At 38.0% G+C, this 18,313-nt stretch overlaps 1 protein-coding gene and 1 long non-coding RNA gene across 2 annotated transcripts in view; one reads left to right on the top strand and one right to left on the bottom strand.

The window, feature by feature from the left end:
* Nucleotides 1-3,756: 3,756 nt before the first annotated feature.
* The window catches only part of LOC131219191 (uncharacterized), a 96,590-nt gene continuing 82,033 nt past the window's right edge, over nucleotides 3,757-18,313 (top strand). The window contains exon 1 of the long non-coding RNA XR_009158039.1: nucleotides 3,757-3,910. This is a non-coding gene — a long non-coding RNA (uncharacterized LOC131219191). The remainder of the gene's footprint in view (nucleotides 3,911-18,313) is intronic.
* LOC131219190 (nodulin-related protein 1-like) lies at nucleotides 15,492-16,571 on the bottom strand. The gene is made up of 2 exons (XM_058214201.1): nucleotides 15,961-16,571; nucleotides 15,492-15,908 (listed from the first exon to the last, which is right to left on the bottom strand). The coding sequence occupies exon 1, from the start codon at nucleotides 16,410-16,412 to the stop codon at nucleotides 15,966-15,968; it is 447 nt and encodes a 148-aa protein (XP_058070184.1). The 5' UTR covers nucleotides 16,413-16,571; the 3' UTR covers nucleotides 15,492-15,908; nucleotides 15,961-15,965.

Raw genomic sequence — 18,313 nt, forward strand, 5'->3', positions numbered from 1 at the left:
TGAGACTTGTTCATTGTCATTGAAGTATGGTAGAAAAAATGTGTTATATAGGCCATCGTCGCTTCCTTCCGAGCGATCATAGTTGGTCAGAAGACGATCTTTGATGGCAAACAAGATCATAAGTCACCCCTGAAAGAGCTAGCTGGAGAAGATGTAATACAACAACTAAGTAACATTGGAGAAGTTAGATTTGGAAAGGCATCGCACTTGAAGAAGAGGAAATGTACAGTATTGGGTTATAACTGGAGTAAGAATAACATTTTTTTAGTTGCCCTATTGGAGTGATTTGAAATTGTGACACAACTTGGATGTCATACATATTGAGAAAAATATATGTGACAATCTCTTCAGAACATTGATGAACATAGAGAAGAAAACAAAGGACAGTTTCAAGGCTCGATTGGATCTACAAGCAATGGGTTTAAGGAAAGAGTTGCACTTGCAACCATATGAAAATTTATATACAATACCAGCAGCCTGCTACATACAAAACTAGAGAAAAACGTTTATGTGAATGGTTGAGATCAGTGAAGTTTTCTGATGGGTATACGTCAAACATATCTCAGCGCGTAAACGTTACGGACTATAAGTTAACAGGAATGAAAAGTCATGATTGTCACATCCTTCTACAACACCTATTATCGGTTACGATTCGTGGATTCCTGAGCAAGGATATCAGTGTGGCGCTGATTGAGTTGGGGATATTCTTTAAGAATTTATATTTGAAATCGTTGAATGTAGATGTTATTAAATGACTGGAGAAGGACATTGTCGTAATCCTTTGTAAAATTGAAAGAATATTTTCACCCGCATTTTTCGATGTCATGGTACACCTAGTGATTCACTTACCGCATGAGGTAAAACTTGCAGGCCTAATACAATATCGTTGGATGTATCCGATCGAAAGGTGGTAGAACCTATTGAAATTTTTATTCATTCCATAAACTACATATATCCATGTTTTCATACATATAACATAGTAGTTTTGTGTACAGATACCTTCACACACTAAAATGATTTGTGAGGAATAAGGCACGACCGGAGGGATTCATTGCAGAAGCGTACATTGATAATGAGTGCCTGACATTTTGCTCCATGTATCTCTGTGGCATAAAGACTAAATTTAACCGAGAAGATCGAAATGTCGATGAAGGGTAGGAGCATGAACAAGGACTCATATCTGTATTTGCACATAACGTTCATCCTTTAGGATTCCCGACGTTTTAAGATATGGACCATGGGGATCTACCAAAGGCGTAGTGTTGCATAATTGTGAGGAAATAGAGTCGTACTTAGAGTAAGTCTTCCCTCGATTATTGTTTTCTCTACATATGATGATCATAATGTTTCTTGCTGATAACGTGCTATTTATGTGTAGCGAACACATCGACGAGATGAAGTCCCAATTCTCGACAAATTATGATCGAATGCATCAGGATCAGTTTTCAGAATGGTTCGCAAAATGTGTAACATTTCACATTGTATCTCACCACCCTTAGAATTTTCATTGTATTGCACATTATTTGAACATAAGAAAATCCTTAAACAATTACATTCTATACATGATAATAGATGAAGACGTTGCGCACTAGTAACTCCGCGGATACGTCTGATGCACTATACTCAGTGTTGTGTGGCCCTGATAGACATGTATCTAGATATACAAGTTCTATTATAAATGGGATTTAGTTCCACACCAAAGAACGTGAGAAGTGTAGGACCACACAAAATAGTGGGGTGGTTGTGAAGGGAATGCATGAGGAGGTAGAAATTGACTTTTATGGTGTTTTGATGGATATTATTGAGCTGAGTTATTGTATGAGAAAGCAGGTGTACTTATTTAAATGTGATTGGTGGGACATTGGAAATAAGTTTGGAATACAGACTAACAACTACTTTATGAGCATAAATTTATCTCAGAAGTGGTTTAAGGACGACCCATTTCTCCTCACCAGCCAAGCCGAACAAGTATTTTACCTCGCTGACACCAAGTTAGGCGGCTCTTGGCACATGGTGTAGAGAATAAAGCCCAGGAACGTATTTGAAGTTCCCGTACTAGAAGTTGAAGATAGCAAGGACAAGGAAAATGAAACGTCTAGGGTTGAACAAGCATATCAAGAAGACATGCCATCTGGGCATATAGGGACTGATTCAAGTGTTAATATTGATGTGGTGCAATTGGACAGAGATGATGTGCCACCTAATCATGTTGATGCCTCAATAATACATGACATTGTTAGAGATGATAGCGGTTTCATTGATGATGACGTTGCAGACGATGAAGAGGAAATACTGATCAGCGATAGTGATGGTGAAGAAGAAATAGTCCTAAGCGATAGTGATACAGACGACGATTATTAAATGTACACATGATTTACATGTCATTTTTCAATTCGAATAATATATGTATTCCATGTATACGTGAAAATTAGAAGTCATGATCTATTCCTTTAATTGACTTGTTTATAATTCACATTTTCAGTAGAGTCAATTTCTGATCATGTCCTCCTCAAACCAGAGCGTAGCAGAAACACGCAACATACTTCATCAGTTGTTGCAAATGGACGTTATGGTCTTATCTTCTTCTGGTAGGGCCAAAGAGATGCCCGATCTGGTCGATGAGTGTACCACGGAATATATCGACAATGACTCATATGAAAGATTATACCATCTCAAAGGAATTCCAGAGCTGATGGAGATATGGAAGATCCGATTCTGTCACTTGCACATCTGAATGGAGTCCCAAGAGACCAGATTTCTCCTATTATGACTGGCATGTTGGTTGTAAAAATGTCGAGTGTTTCACACAACATGACATATGCTTTTGAAGCATACGATAACTTACGCAGGGAGTACTTCGGATAGTTTACCTCAAAGTTGTTTCGTATTACAACGAAATATATGTATTTAATATAGAATGACAATGTGTAATGGAATTTTTTCAAGGGTTATAGATTAAAGTTTACAATTTTATTATATTCTGCTTGCATTATAGTGTAATAATCTAATCACATTTTAATCATCTCTCTAAGCATAAGCACAAATGCATTGTACCATCAACACTACTTGTATAATATTTTAGTATATTCCACTTGTATTGACATTATTTAAATTTATAAGTTCGTAGTTCGAATATATTCAGTGATGGCACCAGGTGGGAGACCACGTTGTTCGCACACTGGATCTACCCCTTCTACCCGTGATGCGATGGAGACAGCATCACCGTCACATGTTACATTGCAGGCATCTAATGCCTCAGTCGCGCATACACCGGGTACTGCATGTAAGTCTAGACATATATTTCTTTTAATAACTTCTATTTATGTTTAGACTTACTTACATATTTCTTTTGCAACAGCATCGTCGACCAGCCAACGAGGACGTGGACCCACGCATAGGTTGCTTTTAGAGCGACTTATGCCTAAGGGTAGGGTAACGGTAGAGTTCCCACAGGACTGCATTAGACCTGTTGGGAACAATGCCAGGTTGTTTACGTCAGAGGTTGGTGTCTTATGCCGATCTCTAATCTCCCCCACCACCTCCCATTGGGCAGATGTGATAGATAATGTACGGCAGCTCATCCGTCAGTGCCTTCAGGTAAATGTTAGCAAATTAAAATTTATTTTACAAAAGTTTATTTACGGTTAAGTTATTTTCTTAATAAGTTTATTACTTTAATCTATTATTTACGAAACTGCAGGATAGATTTGACTTGGATTTGAGTGTTTCGCACATTTTCTATGCCGTCGACGACATGATCAAGGAGCGGTTCAAGGAATACCACAGTAAGTTACACAAGCGGTACAAGCAGTACATGAGCCATGAGGAGGGCGCATTGTCCGCACCGCCTCACGTGACCCATGACGACTGACGGATACTCTGTGATAGAATTTTGTCTGATTCTTTTCAGGTAATATTTACATATTTATGATATCTTAAAGTAACAATTAAATTCACAATTAATAATAATGTATTATGAATAATGTGTTTAGAAGAGGAGCAAAATAAATTCTGACAATAGGGGAAAGTTAGAAGTGAACCACGTAGCTGGTTCAGAGTCATTTATACAACTTCGTCACGACATGGTAAGAAATTAATGGTAATTATTTAGTTGATATATTCTTTCCATGCATTTATATTAACTCTATTATCCTTTTAATTGCACAGTGAGATTCCGTCACTGGCTAGGAGCCCGGACAAGTAGACCTCTACAGAGGGACTCACATCGGCAAGCGACGGGATCTTGAGTACATCCTAGAGCTAGTGAGATTTGGGTAAAAATCCTTACATTGTAAAATTTAATTGCATTGAATTATAATAATATCATTTGTTATGAAAATTCATACGTTTTTATTACAGGCGGCGATGGACACCTTACGTAGTCAGCTCACTCCCGATGGTACTCAGCGGAGTGAGCCAGAGATTCTGAGTGAGGTGCTTGGCACCCGTTCTGGATATGTGCGTGGGCTTGGCCATGGTACCAAGGTCATGGCACCCGCTAGAGTTGCCTCCACCTGATCCATCATCGCTGGCGAGAGCGTCATACGCCGAGCTGATATCGCAGAGAGAGAGGTTCAGCAGCTACAGATCGTCGTCCATGACATTAGAGAGCAGCTGAAGAGGCAAAGTGAGCAGCTGGAGAGGCAGAGGGAGGAGCAGAAGAGGAGGATGGAGGAGCTGGCGAGGCAGAGGGAGGAGTAAGAGAGGAGGATGGAGGAGTAGGCGAGGCAGAGGGAGGAGCAATAGAGGAGGATGGAGGAGATGCTGGTGGAGCATGAGCAACGGATGATGGAGATGTTTCAGGCTCTCACTATACACTTACCCACCGATGCCCCACCACCTCCACATTCATATTTGTGATTTTTTTTAATGATGTTAAACTTATATGTATTTATGCATGAATGAATGTGATGTGGATAAAAATAGTTTATGTTTGGATCGATGTATTTTATGTTTGGATGGATTTACGTACTTTGGGTTTAAATGGATGTGAATGTGAATATGATGAAATATATTACATAACAGGTGTATATCAGGAAGAATATGATAAAATATATTGTAATATCAGGATTTTGTGCTGGAAAATTGAAAAAAAAAAGACACTTTTACCTATGAAACTTTTTGTTGGTAAAAGTCTCATCCATGTTTTTACCTATGAAACTTTTCGTAAGTAAAAGTTTTGTAAATATTTTTACCTACGAAGCTATTCATAGGTAAAAGTTTCATAAAAGTTTTGTAAATATTTTTACCTACGAAAATATTCGTAGGTAAACGTTTTGTAAATATTCTTAGCTACGAAAATATTCGTAGGTATAAGTTTTGTAAATATTTTTGCCTATGAAATATTTGTAGGTAAAAGTTTTGTAAATATTTTTATCTACGAAAATATTTGTAGGTATAAGTTTTGTAAATATTTTTCCCTACAAAAATATTCGTAGGTAAAATTTTTGTAAATATTTTTACCTACGAATATATTCGTATGTAAAAGTTTCTTAAATATGTTTAGCTACGAAAATATTCGTAGGTAAAAGTTTTGTAAATATTTTTACCTACGAAAAAAAGCGTCGGTAAAAGTTTTTACTGACAAAAAAATTTGTCAGTAAAAGTCTTAACTTTGCCGATGAAAATTTATTTTCGTCGGTAAAAGTTTTTTCCGTCAATCTTTTACCGACGAATTTACCGACAAAAATTTTCGTTGGTAAAAGTTTTTACCTACGAAAAAAAAGCTTTTAGCAACGAAAATTTTTATCAGTAAAAGTGGGTTTTGTTGTAGTACTGGTTTGAGGTAAACTTAATCTGAAACCTCTGTTAGTGAAATCCGGTACACTCAAGGGTTGAGTGCGTCCGTCGGGAGTGGAGTAGGCATATACCCAAACGACTATAAAACGACTGTGTTTGATATTGTTATTTGCATATTCTTTTATTGTGTACATTGAGCACATGATGCATGATTATTTAAAACTGATAAGTATCACATCTCACACAGTCACTCAATGCATCCATCATAAACTAAATTTATATATTGTTTAAATATTGAATAGTCTTGTGATTAGATCCTCTATTTGGCTTGGAAGCCATTAGAGTTAAGTTGAAGATATCTTGATAAATTGTTATATTAGATCAAGATAATAGTAATAGGATTTTAAATTGTCATAAAATTTTATAAAGTCCTATTCACCCCCCTCTAGGACACTTTAACCTATTCCTACTTCTATTAGAGCAGTCATTACCTCAATTTTAAATGATACAAAAGGGGCTCAATCTGACAAGTTGTCAAGTGTTAGAGTCCAAATACTCTTTTTCCTTGTGTAGGATTGACGGTAAGAGTTTGTAACCTAAACTCAATTAGGTTCTTGTATAGGACCTTGGCTCTTGTATAGGGCCTAAATCCACATTCTTTTGTAGAACTGAGGTTGTTAGTTAGCCTAAGGAAAACGAACTAAAGTCTCTTGAGGGAGCCACTGGCAGGAGCGTACGTTAGTAGGTTTTTGTGTAGGAACAAGGTTTGTGGCGAGCCTATAGATAACCACGAAAATTACTTTACAGGATCTGGTCCTTGTATATCATTGTAAATGTTAGATGTAATACTGATTAAAGACCTCCGATAGTGAAATCTAACATACTCATGAGTTGAGTGCATCCACTGGGAGTGGAGTAGGGAAACCGAACCATTATACATGCTTGTGTTTCGGATTGTATTTGAGCACTTGTTTAATTATCCTTATGTGGTGAATGTTTTAATATATGTATGCATGATTAGATGAATACTAGGAGTTGATAGTTAGCACATCTCACACATACACACACATGTACATTATCATGTTATATAATAGTTGCTTATTGGCATATCCTTTGCTGTCTAGGTGATTGGACTAGATCCTACAAAGGAATTTTTGTGTCAAAATGAGTACACTAACAAAAATAACTTTGTTGGTATGGTCCTTACACATGCGACCCCCTCTACCCTTACAAAGGTTACCTCAGGAGGACCCACCTACATTCAATTTCACCCAACCCAGGGTTGGCTGGGACCACTTAATAATTTCGATAACATTTTCACCCTTATTATTGCTGATCTGGAGGCTAATTAACTGTAAACAAATCTTCTCAATAAAAGAGTTGCTACCTTCATTTTGTAGACATAACCCCATCTCCTTAAGCCACCTAGAGTCCTTGGTGATGATTGCACCCACCAACACCCTTCTTCTATCCATAACTCCCAAATAATAAAACACGAGATCATTCCATGGAATAAGGACTAAATAATATTTTTGCCTTTTAAAGCAAAATTGCCTAACTTAAAATAATATACATCTTAAACTAATCAAGGCAATTAACTTGAAAGCTTCCAAGCCATTAGAGGGTCCAATCACATAGACAACAAAGGATATGCCAATAAGCATCTATTATATAACATGATAATGTACATATGTGTGTAAATATTAGATGTTTGCAGGATTTGGTCCTTGTGTATCATTGTAAATGTTAGATGTAAAACTGATTAAAGACCTCCGATAGTGAAATTCAATATACTCATGAGTTGAGTGCATCCACCGAGAGTAGAGTAGGGAAATCGAACCACTATACATGCTTGTGTTTCGGATTGTATTTGAGCACTTATTTAATTATGCTTATGTGGTGAATGTTTTAATATATGTATGCATGATTAGATGAATGCTAGGAGTTGATAATTAGCACATATCACACACACATGTACATTATTATGTTATATAATAGTTGCTTATTGGCATATCCTTTGTTGTCTATGTGATTAGACCCACTAATGGCTTGGAAGCTTTAAAGTTAATTGCCTTGATTAGTTTAAGATGTGTATTATTTTAGGTTAGGCAATTTTGCACCCCCCCCAAAGGACATAGCCATCATTCCATGGAATGACCCCGTGTTTTATTATTTGGGAGTTATGGTTAGGGTGAAATGCTTACAAATTGGATAGAAGAAGGGTGTTGGCAGGTGCAATCATCACCAAGGACTCTAGGTGGCTTAAGGGGATGGGGTTATGTCTACAAAATGAAGGTAGCAACTCTTTTATTAAGAAGATTGGTTTGCAGTTAATTAGCCTCCATATTAGCAATAACAAGGGTGGAAATGTTATCGAAATTATTAAGTGGTCCCAGCCAACCCTGGGTTGGGTGAAATTGAATGTAGGTGGGTCCTCCTGAGGTAACCTTTGTAAGGGTAGAGGGGGTCGCATGTGTAAGGACCATACCAGCAAAGTTATTTTTGTTAATGTACTCATTTTTACACCTTGGTTTGTCAATCATGTTAGCCGTTATTTCTGTAGTTGGTTAAGCCTTTGAAAAGTGAAGATTAAAGACACAAGCAGGGTAGAAGCATCAAGGAGCATGTACAGGTAAAAGAAATGCCTTGGTGATCCGAACCCTTAACCAAAACAACCCTATAACCTCTAGATGACCTCTAGATGATCTTATCTCAAATAGGAATATAAAATTGACCATCCCTCAACCTTAAGAGACTAAGAAAAATATGTTAAACAAGACTACAAGAGGTGCGAATCTACTATGTAAAAGATAAGCCCAAACAGTTGAATTCGATTGATGCTCGATGGCATTGAGCTGGCATCGAACAGTCTTCGATGGCATCAAAGACCTACTCACCGACATCGATCAAGAGTTAGAGATGTCCAACAACCTACTAGATTTCCTTCTGAAATTCTCAATGACATCGAGGTCCCTTCGATGACATTGAAACTTGACATCAAAGCCTCCTCGATGACATCAATTGAGAGTCAGAAAATGTCCACCAATCAAACTAGATTTCTCCCTGGAATTCTCGATGACATCGAGCTCCCTTCGATGAAATCGAAACATATGTTTTGATGGCATCGAAGACCTCTCGATGGCATCGATTGAGATTTATACTCTTCGATGACATCGAAGCTTGATGTTTGATGCAATCGAAGGACAGTTCGATGACATCGAAACTAGTCTAGATCTGTCTAGCAAGAAAGTACCATATTTGTCTGGATTGTTCGATGAATCAAGGAACCCTTCAATGACATTGAAGGTTTCTTCGATGACATCAAAAGGCCTTCAATGTCATCGACAAAGCTATTTTTTGTCCATTTTTTTTTATCATTAGAGCTCGAACTATTTATAAAGGGCATTCAGTTCTTAGGCTTTTTGATAGGTTTTTGGAGCAACCAGATGTAAGGTGATCCAATAGACAAATCCTTTGCCCTATGCCTCTATTCTTATAGTTTCAAGCAATCTTCCTTGCGATTTCACCTCTAACGAGGATTCTAACCTCACCATTGGAGATGTGCATGAACTCCTCCATTTCCTAGAGATCAGACTTAAACATCTTAGTAAATCATTATCTAGATCTTCTAGAAGACCCATCTAGTTGAATCCCCTAGGAAATTAACTACATATTATTTGTTGGAGATTCAACCCACTCCTATCACCTTAAGCATATCAAAGGAGCATCTTAAGCAAGGTAATTGATCGTGAAGCTAAAGTCATGGCAAAGATGTAGTAACATGATCGGGGGAGCATCAGGGAGCTGATTGAAGCACAGGAGAGCAGAGAATAAGTAATCCACAATGCGCGACAAGCGAGGCTCAATCAGACAAGTGATTTTTCATTTTTAGAGTCTATTATTGTATTCCTTCCTTGTGAAGGTTGGAGTACAAGAGTTTGTGTTCAAACTCACCTAGGTTCTCTCATAGGACATTAGCTCTTCCATGTGGCATAAATCCCGTGGTTCTTATATAGGACCAAGGTTGTTAGTTAGCCTAAGGAGAAAGTAACCCAAGTCCTTTTCTAGGCTTCCAATAGGAGTAACGTGTCGGGTTTGGGATTAGGACCTTTGTCCTTGTTTAAGGCATAAACCTCGGGTTCTTCTATAGGACCTTGGCCTATGTGGCCTAAATTGTCTAGGTTCTTGTGTAGGACCTTTCCTCTTGCATAAGGCATAAAGTCTAGGTTCTTACGTAGAACCGTTGCTCGTGTAGGGCATAAATTGTAAAGTCCTTGTGTAGGGCTTTAAAGGTTTGAGGTGAACCTGATTTAAAACCTCCGATAGTGAAATCCGGTACACTCATGGTTTGAGTGCATCCGTCGGGAGTGGAGTAGGCATGTAGTCGAATCACTATATATGATCGTGTTTGGGATTTTCATTTACACAATTGTTTAATTACGCTTATGGTTTTGAATGTTAACATTATGTTAGCATGATTAGATAAATGCTTAATGATTGATAGTTAACACATCTCACATACTCATATACACTATCTTATATACATTAGTTGCTTATCTTGCATATCTAGTGTAGCCTATATGATTGGACCCTCTAATGGTTTGGAAGTCTTAAAGTTATATTACCTTACTTAGTTTAATTGCAAATTAGTTTAAGTTAGGCAATTAATGTTCTTTAATGGGTGTAATTGTTAATCGGTCCTAATCACCCCCTGTAGGTCTTAGTCAACATTCTATAGCTCCACCAAAATCTGTACTTAAACGCATTGAGGCCATCCAGTGCAATTTCAATATATTTTTATTCTTTTGCATTCCATCATTTCCATCGTAAATTTTTCAATACAATTGTTGAAATATAGACATTTCTAAATGGGATTAAGCTCTATTGCAAGTTGGGATTATCTAATGTCATTGTGAAGTCTAACTATCACATTATGTTAAGGCAACCTCTAATCTCTTGACCCAAATCACTTAGAGCATTTGGTACTATTTGCAGGCCATAAATCATTAATCTTAGTTGTCTCTGAATTTTAAGACCTCTTATATCTTACTAGAAGGCAAGTACATTGCATATTTCCTAGCGAGGTTGGGTAGTAGCAGATATCTAAATCAGTATTTAGTAAAGTAGATATTCAGTAGGACATCTAGTGTAACGCCCCAAATTTTGAGGGTCGAGCAAAGCTTGACTCCCGAGATTCCGGACATCACTTATGCTTTGCGAAAGCTAGTTTCTCAATTACTTCTACATTAGGCAATTAAGCATGTATAAGATTATACTAAATAATGTATCATACTCCGGAATAAACATAATTAAAGTAGAAGATTAAATTGAAATGCATGTAGTATGATTATCCAAAGTATAGGTTCAGCTGGGTCCAATATACAATTCCAAAATCAACAAAAATGTGAAAAGCTGCCTTCTAACTAAGCCTGATCGCTCGACTCTCCCTGTCGAGAAGTGCACAGCCTACATCAGCCTATCGAAAAGCTGGAAGTAAGAGAACTCCTCCTCATCCATGCCCACCGGGTCCAATGCATCGGCCTCGGTAGTCCCTGTATCTATATAAGCATCTGATTAATGTTTTAAAACACCGTCCCAGAGTGGGAGTGAGTGATTAACTCAGTGGTTCCATAAAGCATGGGTTACACATGTTATCAAGTCTATCAGCATAGGAATGATAAAGCAATGTAAAACAATCACTTCCTAATTATTCTTATTAATGTAAATAATGGAGTTTATGAAATGATGCATGTTCTCACCAATCAACACTCCCTCAACACGCGACTCCGACCACCTACTTCGCAAATGCTAACACTTCCTCAATATACGACTTCAATGCCTGTTTCACCACATTCTAAACTAATGCGATGCGGTGAATGATCATGTTAGCCGAGTAGTTAATTATGCCTATTCATCCAGTAGTTTGAGGAAGCAAGGCACTTCCCTTTTAATCATCGGTCTCAACTGAATTACTAGGTGTGGGATGACCACAACGGTCCTATGCTTGCAATTCTTGATCCGTCTGGGTTCGTCACTCCCAATTGAATACATACAAAATGCAAGTTGTAAAAGTCAAGCTCGAAGTCACTACGAGGAGGCTTGTCACCCCAGTGTAGGCCGACAGCACAGACACGGTGTCCCATACCACCATGCCCAGCTCACGAGTCTTGAGGATCGCGACGGTAATGGTTAATAGTAGACCTTTACAAATGGTAAGGGGGTGTCCCAAATTTAAACAGTTGTAATCATACATGGTGAACATATATAGGGTTAGCTGATTTTTTTGAAAAATTTCGGTTGATACGGGAGAACACAGGCATATCTGAAATAGAGTGTGTAAGCACCCCGCGTGGCCCAACCACTGTCGGCCGTCCGTGTTCGACTTGAATTGATTGAACTTGCCTAAGGTGGCCAAACTAATTTGGTTAACCCATATTCAAAAATTTACCGACTAATCAGACTACTCTTATAATTCTACTTCTTAATCTAATCAAGTCAATGAACATTAAAGATTATTAGATTTACATTTAATCATTAAAATCAATAATCTACTCATTCAAGCTTTTCATCGAACACGCAGGTGTCACTACCTTAAGATTTGTAAATCATGGACTGAAATCAAAATACACATAGCTTATCATGCAAATTCTAAGTTGACAATCATAAATCATTCACTGAATAGTAAAATTAATAAACCGCAACCTAAACATTAATGGTCCGCACCTTAAGAGGGGATTTTTAATATTTGAGCTCCTAAGATTGAAATTTTGGGAAAATTCACTAATTCCTAATGTAAATGAATGAAGTATTGTTAATCATAAGTAAAGTAGGTATAAGTTATGAAATCAAATGGTTGAAGGTAAGTCTTACCTCCACTTGCAAGTGGCGGTAGGTTCGACAAAGGAATCGATAAGTTAAAGGGTTTGATCGATGAACTACTAACCCCCAAGCACTAAGGTCATTCCCTCTCTTTCACAATCTCTCTTCCTCTTTCTCTTCTTCTCTTTCTTATTTTTCTTTTTCTCTCTCTCATAAGGTATGAAATTCGTATGGGAGCAAAGGAGGCCCCCAAATGCCCTATTTATAGCACTAGATTTTGTACATATGGCCCTAATGGCCCTTTATTCATTATACTAACCCTTGAGGGGGTTGTTTATAACATTTGGCACCCACTATGGGGTGTAGGGGTTGATATACACCGTATGATAGTTAGCCATAATGATGATCTACGTATACATATGATCAACCCATCATTTGGATGCACTAATCGACAGATATAATTAAAAGTTTATTCAACGGTCATCGATGGTCAATCGTGGCCGCGGTTATATGGATATGTTTGGAGAAATATCTTTAGTTGGTACCCTGATTTTGGCTATGAAATGACGATCTGAAAGTTACAACCTCGTGAAAGAGCAATGGGTTAGTTTCACTTAAGTTCCAGATTTTCATATAAGATATTCGCACAACCTAAGCACTCGTCTTGCGAGTCCAAGTTTAACAATTCGAGACCCGATCTCGGCTTGATGTTCTGTGATGGACGTGAAGCCCACTAAGACGAACATATTTCTATAGTCTCGGGTATAGTGGCTCGCTAATGAGCAATCTAGAGCTTGTTTGGATAATCAAGGTATTTTCGGAATGCACTGGGTATGGAGATTTCTTATGCACAATTATTAGGATTTGGATTAGCTAAGTTCATAGTGTGTCCTATTCGTAACTAGCGGAAATAATAATTCAAATATAATCACCCTAAACCGTTATTCTTAGGTTAAAATGATACTGGGTCAGTTTGGTTTGTTAATTAAGATTCGACCCTTAGTTGTCTCGACTTTGAGTAGATCTTTGATTTAGTCATGGTCTTCTTGATTAGTCAATGATAGGTCGACTAGATTTGGGCCCTATGTGAACAAATCACGAGACTAAACTCAATGCTTAAGTGATTGGGCGGATTCGTTGTCTTTCTACGGTTGATTAATCAAATTTGTGCAGTTCTTTATGGTACCGCCTACATATAAGCTCACCACAAGCATTAAGGGTCGGTTGGTGACAATGCGAGCTAATTATATCGAAAAATTTTCAAGGGTTTTTAGAATTCCAAACAGTGAAAATTCAGGACGTTACATCTAGATATTGTGGTCTTAAACATGAAGGTTTGGGGGCCATTAGGAAAATAATAAACAAAAATTTAAAATTAGAAATTAAATAAACAAAGAAAATAAAATAAACTAAGATTAACTTATTGTTTTAAATCAAGGCATGACTGAGTCACTCCGCTTGAAACCAAATTTGCCCTCCTTTGACCGCGTCCCAAGTGCAACGGGAATCACAAATGCACTCGTCTACACGGGGTTGAACCAGCTACAAAGTTTTAACCAAAGTGAGTTGACTTGATGGGAAACTCAATTTACAAACAACCCAGAGATGGTTTTGAAGAAGTAGAGAAAAAAAAAAAGATTTTTTTTAAATAAATAAATCAGATTAGAGTAGATCTTTTTATAGACCTTGATTAGGTGCTTAAAGCACCATTTTAAATAGGTAAGATCATTGAGTTTAAACTCAACTGCTATGACTATCCAAAGAGATGCATCATTAGTCTAAAAATTCATGCAAAACCAAAGTTGCGAGTATATTCTAGGAGCTAAACCGTTAAGGTGAGTGTACTCTCAATCTACATATAGATAGAACCTCACCCCAACGAGCTAAACCGTTAAGGTGAGTGTAGTCTTAAGTCTGCATATAGATACAAACTCACCCCCAACGAACATCATACGAACACAGTTCGACATGCACTAGTGTGATCCAAAGCATAGATTAGGACTAATTGCATAGGCCCCCACATGACCAAATTCACAGTACTCCTGAAAGGGGCTCAAGCCTTATACAAAAAACCCTTCTTATATACATGAAAATTTCTATAGTCATTTACGACATGGTACAAGAAAAGTCATTAAAAAACAAAACAACTTTTCCAAATTCACACACACACACACACACACACACATATATATAATGGGGAAAATTTTTAAAACACCAATTTAATTTTTAAATAAATAAATAAATTCCTTTTAAATACAAAAACATTCCTCCAAGCAAGGATTGAAAGAGAGACGGGGGCATTAAAAATCTTTCACTAGAAGCTGTTTGTTTTGTTCTCCTTTAGGTTTGGCTTTTCTTAAACTGTGTAATACATGGGGCAAGTTGTGGTTTAGTTCATGTAATAGGCATGGCCCTTTTCTTTTCGTGGGGCTGTTAGAGGTGCCCTTCCACCTTTTTGGAAAGAAAAAATAATTGCCTTCCATACCAACAATCTGAGAGAGAGAGATACTCAAATAATATGAGAAAGAGAGAGATACTCACTTGTGCACCTTCTTACGTGTGCACCATTCGCACCTTTGCACACGTGTCATGGTCCTAGAATCTAAACGGTTCAAAGAATGTGGCACCCATTGAAACTCTAGTCTGCCATAGCAAAGAGAAATGCAAATTAAAGGAGGAAACTGTTTCCCTTTGCCGTGGCCCACTGGAGTTTTGTATCGGGTTGTAAGTTGGGATAGAGTGGTTTCAAGGGGTTCTCCATCATATAGACCATTTATATTCTGAGACCATGACACGTGTGAAAAGGTGCGTATTCCTCTCTCTCTCTCTCTATATATATATATTGCTGACGTGTGTGTTAAAATGTGTTTTTCAACAAACTATTAGTCTATAAATTAAATAATTAACACATCAATCACACTGAGCACTAAACAAACACGGAAAGATAAAAATATATAATATATCAAATACCAACCATTGTGCCGTATGGTCAAATCAAGAGATAGAAAGACACAGTCACTAGAGAGGAATTCCGGAATATTGTACAAAAGGAACAGTCCAGAGCATTGGACCCATGGTTCAAGTGATATATGTCAACAGTCTATTGGGCCACATAATATATGGACGCTAATTATATAAATCATCCATGTAGCATCCAATCAAAAGGAGATTTTGGAGTCATGGACCATCAACGGTGATGGTCCCAATAGACTAACAATCAGGATCACTTACCCATGGGCCCCACCAGTATAAATGGAAACCCCGTGAACACAATTTGCATATCCCAGGAAAATACAATTTCACATAAAACACCCAACACATTACAATAATAAAATGCAAGTAAAGAAGAAGTGACTCAGTTCCACCTAAAACATACAATAATAAAATGCAAGCAAAGAAGAGGTGACTCAGTTCTTTTTCAAGAACCCTTGGGCCATCTTCAAGTAATCCCCATAACCACTCTCAGACTTAGTTCCATCACCACCATCTCCTCCGCTGCTGCCGTAACCGGAATGATGAGTTGAAGAGGAGTGTGTTGTGGTAGTGGTTGTCGCGGAATTGGAAGAGTGGTAATGGTGCAGATACTCCTCAGCTTTCTCAACGTATTTCCCAAAGCTCTTCTCCTCAAGCTTCCCATAGTGAGAAGCGGCAGCCAGCAGATCGCCCGCGGCACCTGCCACCTTGGCTTTGTCTACCTTATGTGTTTCATGGTGGAGGGCTGAAGTAGCAGCCTCGGCTACCAGCTTTGCACTGGAGAGGAGTTGGGTTGAGGAAGGAGTACTGTGTTGGTGGCTTTCGGTGTGGCTGTGGTTACTGGGTTTCCTATGCTGGCCTGCACCTGAATATTCTTCCATGGATTTCTAGAACCCAATAGATAGAAAGGAAAGAAGAGAAGAGAGGATTTTTGGGAGTTGGGTGGAAATAGGAAAGCTTGATGATTATTGAATTGGGTGTGTGGATGTTGAAAAGGAGTGATAACTGGCTTTTGAATTATTTGGGATTGGAAAGATGACGAGAAGATTGTCGCAAGGTGTGATGGATCACACGCATGCACTTAAAAATGCACACGTAGGATGTATTTAGTCAACTTAAACCGTCCAATTATGCCTACGAATGTAAATGTATCATGCATCAAAAACTCAGATTATTTCATCATTGGGCTATCAGCATTACCGGACATGAAAAAGTTATACAAGTTTTTTCATCTATATACTTTTCTTTTAAATTGTGTGGCCCATCTGTAAATTGGAACAATCTTCTTCTTTTGCAGTAGCACCTACATACAATTTCTCCTCAAATGAATGGATCAGATCACATTCTAATTTGTCATACTGGCACATGTGTTGCGTGTACATGATCTAGCTTACACATGCGGGTAGCCAAGGAAAACCTCCACTCACCCTTCCACTGCCCACGCTACGCGGATTGCCCGCGACTGGTCCTCGTCGAGAACACGGATTGCCAGCGACAGGAAGATAGGTGGGGACCACCATGATTCTTGTGAGAAATCCACCCTGTACATCGGTTTCTCAAGATCATGTTAGAACACGGGCTCAAAAAGAGGAAATACAAAATACAAGTGGACCGCACAACTGGAGGCAGTAAGGATTGAACGCCCACCGTTTGAAATATTCGTAGAGCCACAAAAGTTTTGGATTAGGCTAATGAATTTCTGTTTTCAGTTCATCCCATTAGTAATGACCTTATAAACGGTATGGATGGCATATAAACTACAAGTTAGAGTCAAGGAGGTTTCAACGGTAGGCATTTCCCTAACCATTTTTGCCTGCCGTGCGGTGCACTCAAGTTTTAGTTCTACCTCAATTTTCGGACCTTACACTAACGTCATTTGGAAAAACGGATGGACGGAGTGGATTTATCACAAACATGAGGGGGGGCCTCACCTAGCTTTCAATGCAGGAAGTTTCTACGACAGGCTGTCGGAGGCAATTGGCGTTCTTCAACGACCCATTAATATCGGAAGAATTCTAAGTATACACGCTGGGTTGAGAGGGGCAGAACTGTGCATTAGATCTATGAATACTGTATACATATTCAAGATCAGAACTACTAATAAATGTTAGAACATTATGAAGATAATCTGGAACAAAAATTAGATCGTTCAATATACTAAAGTAAGCCATACACTAGTAAGGAAAATGCGTGGTTGAAAATTAATAGACAAGTTTCCATATTCAAAAATACTAGAGTAGTCCACCTGATTTATATTCTATTAAATGATGATGCTGAGACCCATTGTAGAATGGCCTTGATATTGCAGGCATGTACCAATAGCCTATCCATAGCTAGAAACCCTTTCTCTAGTTGAAGCGAGCGAGTACTAACAAGCATTTCGATCCAGAGAGGGTGAACCACGCACTCTTTTTTTTTACTTTTTCATTTTTTTTTTTTTTGAGTGGATCCGGTGAGACCCCGCACGCATCCAAGACAGTACGTCCATTACCGTGGAGCCCACATTGATGTATGTATTATGTATCCATGCTGTCCGCCATATTTTCATATCATTTTAGAGCATTATACTAAAAATGAAGAAGATATAATTATCAGTTGGGCCATACCATAGGAAACAGTGGTGGTTGACCATCACTGGGCCAAAAAGTTTTGGATCAATCTGATATTTGTGTCTTCCCTTTTTCTAGGAATATGTGACCTTATCAACAGATTGGATGGAAAATAAACACCACAGAAATATTATAGTATTCCTATGAAGTATTTAATGGTAGGTCATTCAATC

Source organism: Magnolia sinica, chromosome 11, assembly GCF_029962835.1.
Source record: "Magnolia sinica isolate HGM2019 chromosome 11, MsV1, whole genome shotgun sequence".
Classification (NCBI taxonomy): domain Eukaryota; kingdom Viridiplantae; phylum Streptophyta; class Magnoliopsida; order Magnoliales; family Magnoliaceae; genus Magnolia; species Magnolia sinica.

Bases quoted from the DNA above. Each gene is read 5' to 3' on its own strand.
- LOC131219190 (XM_058214201.1), bottom strand. From the start codon at position 16,412: ATGGAAGAATATTCAGGTGCAGGCCAGCATAGGAAACCCAGTAACCAC.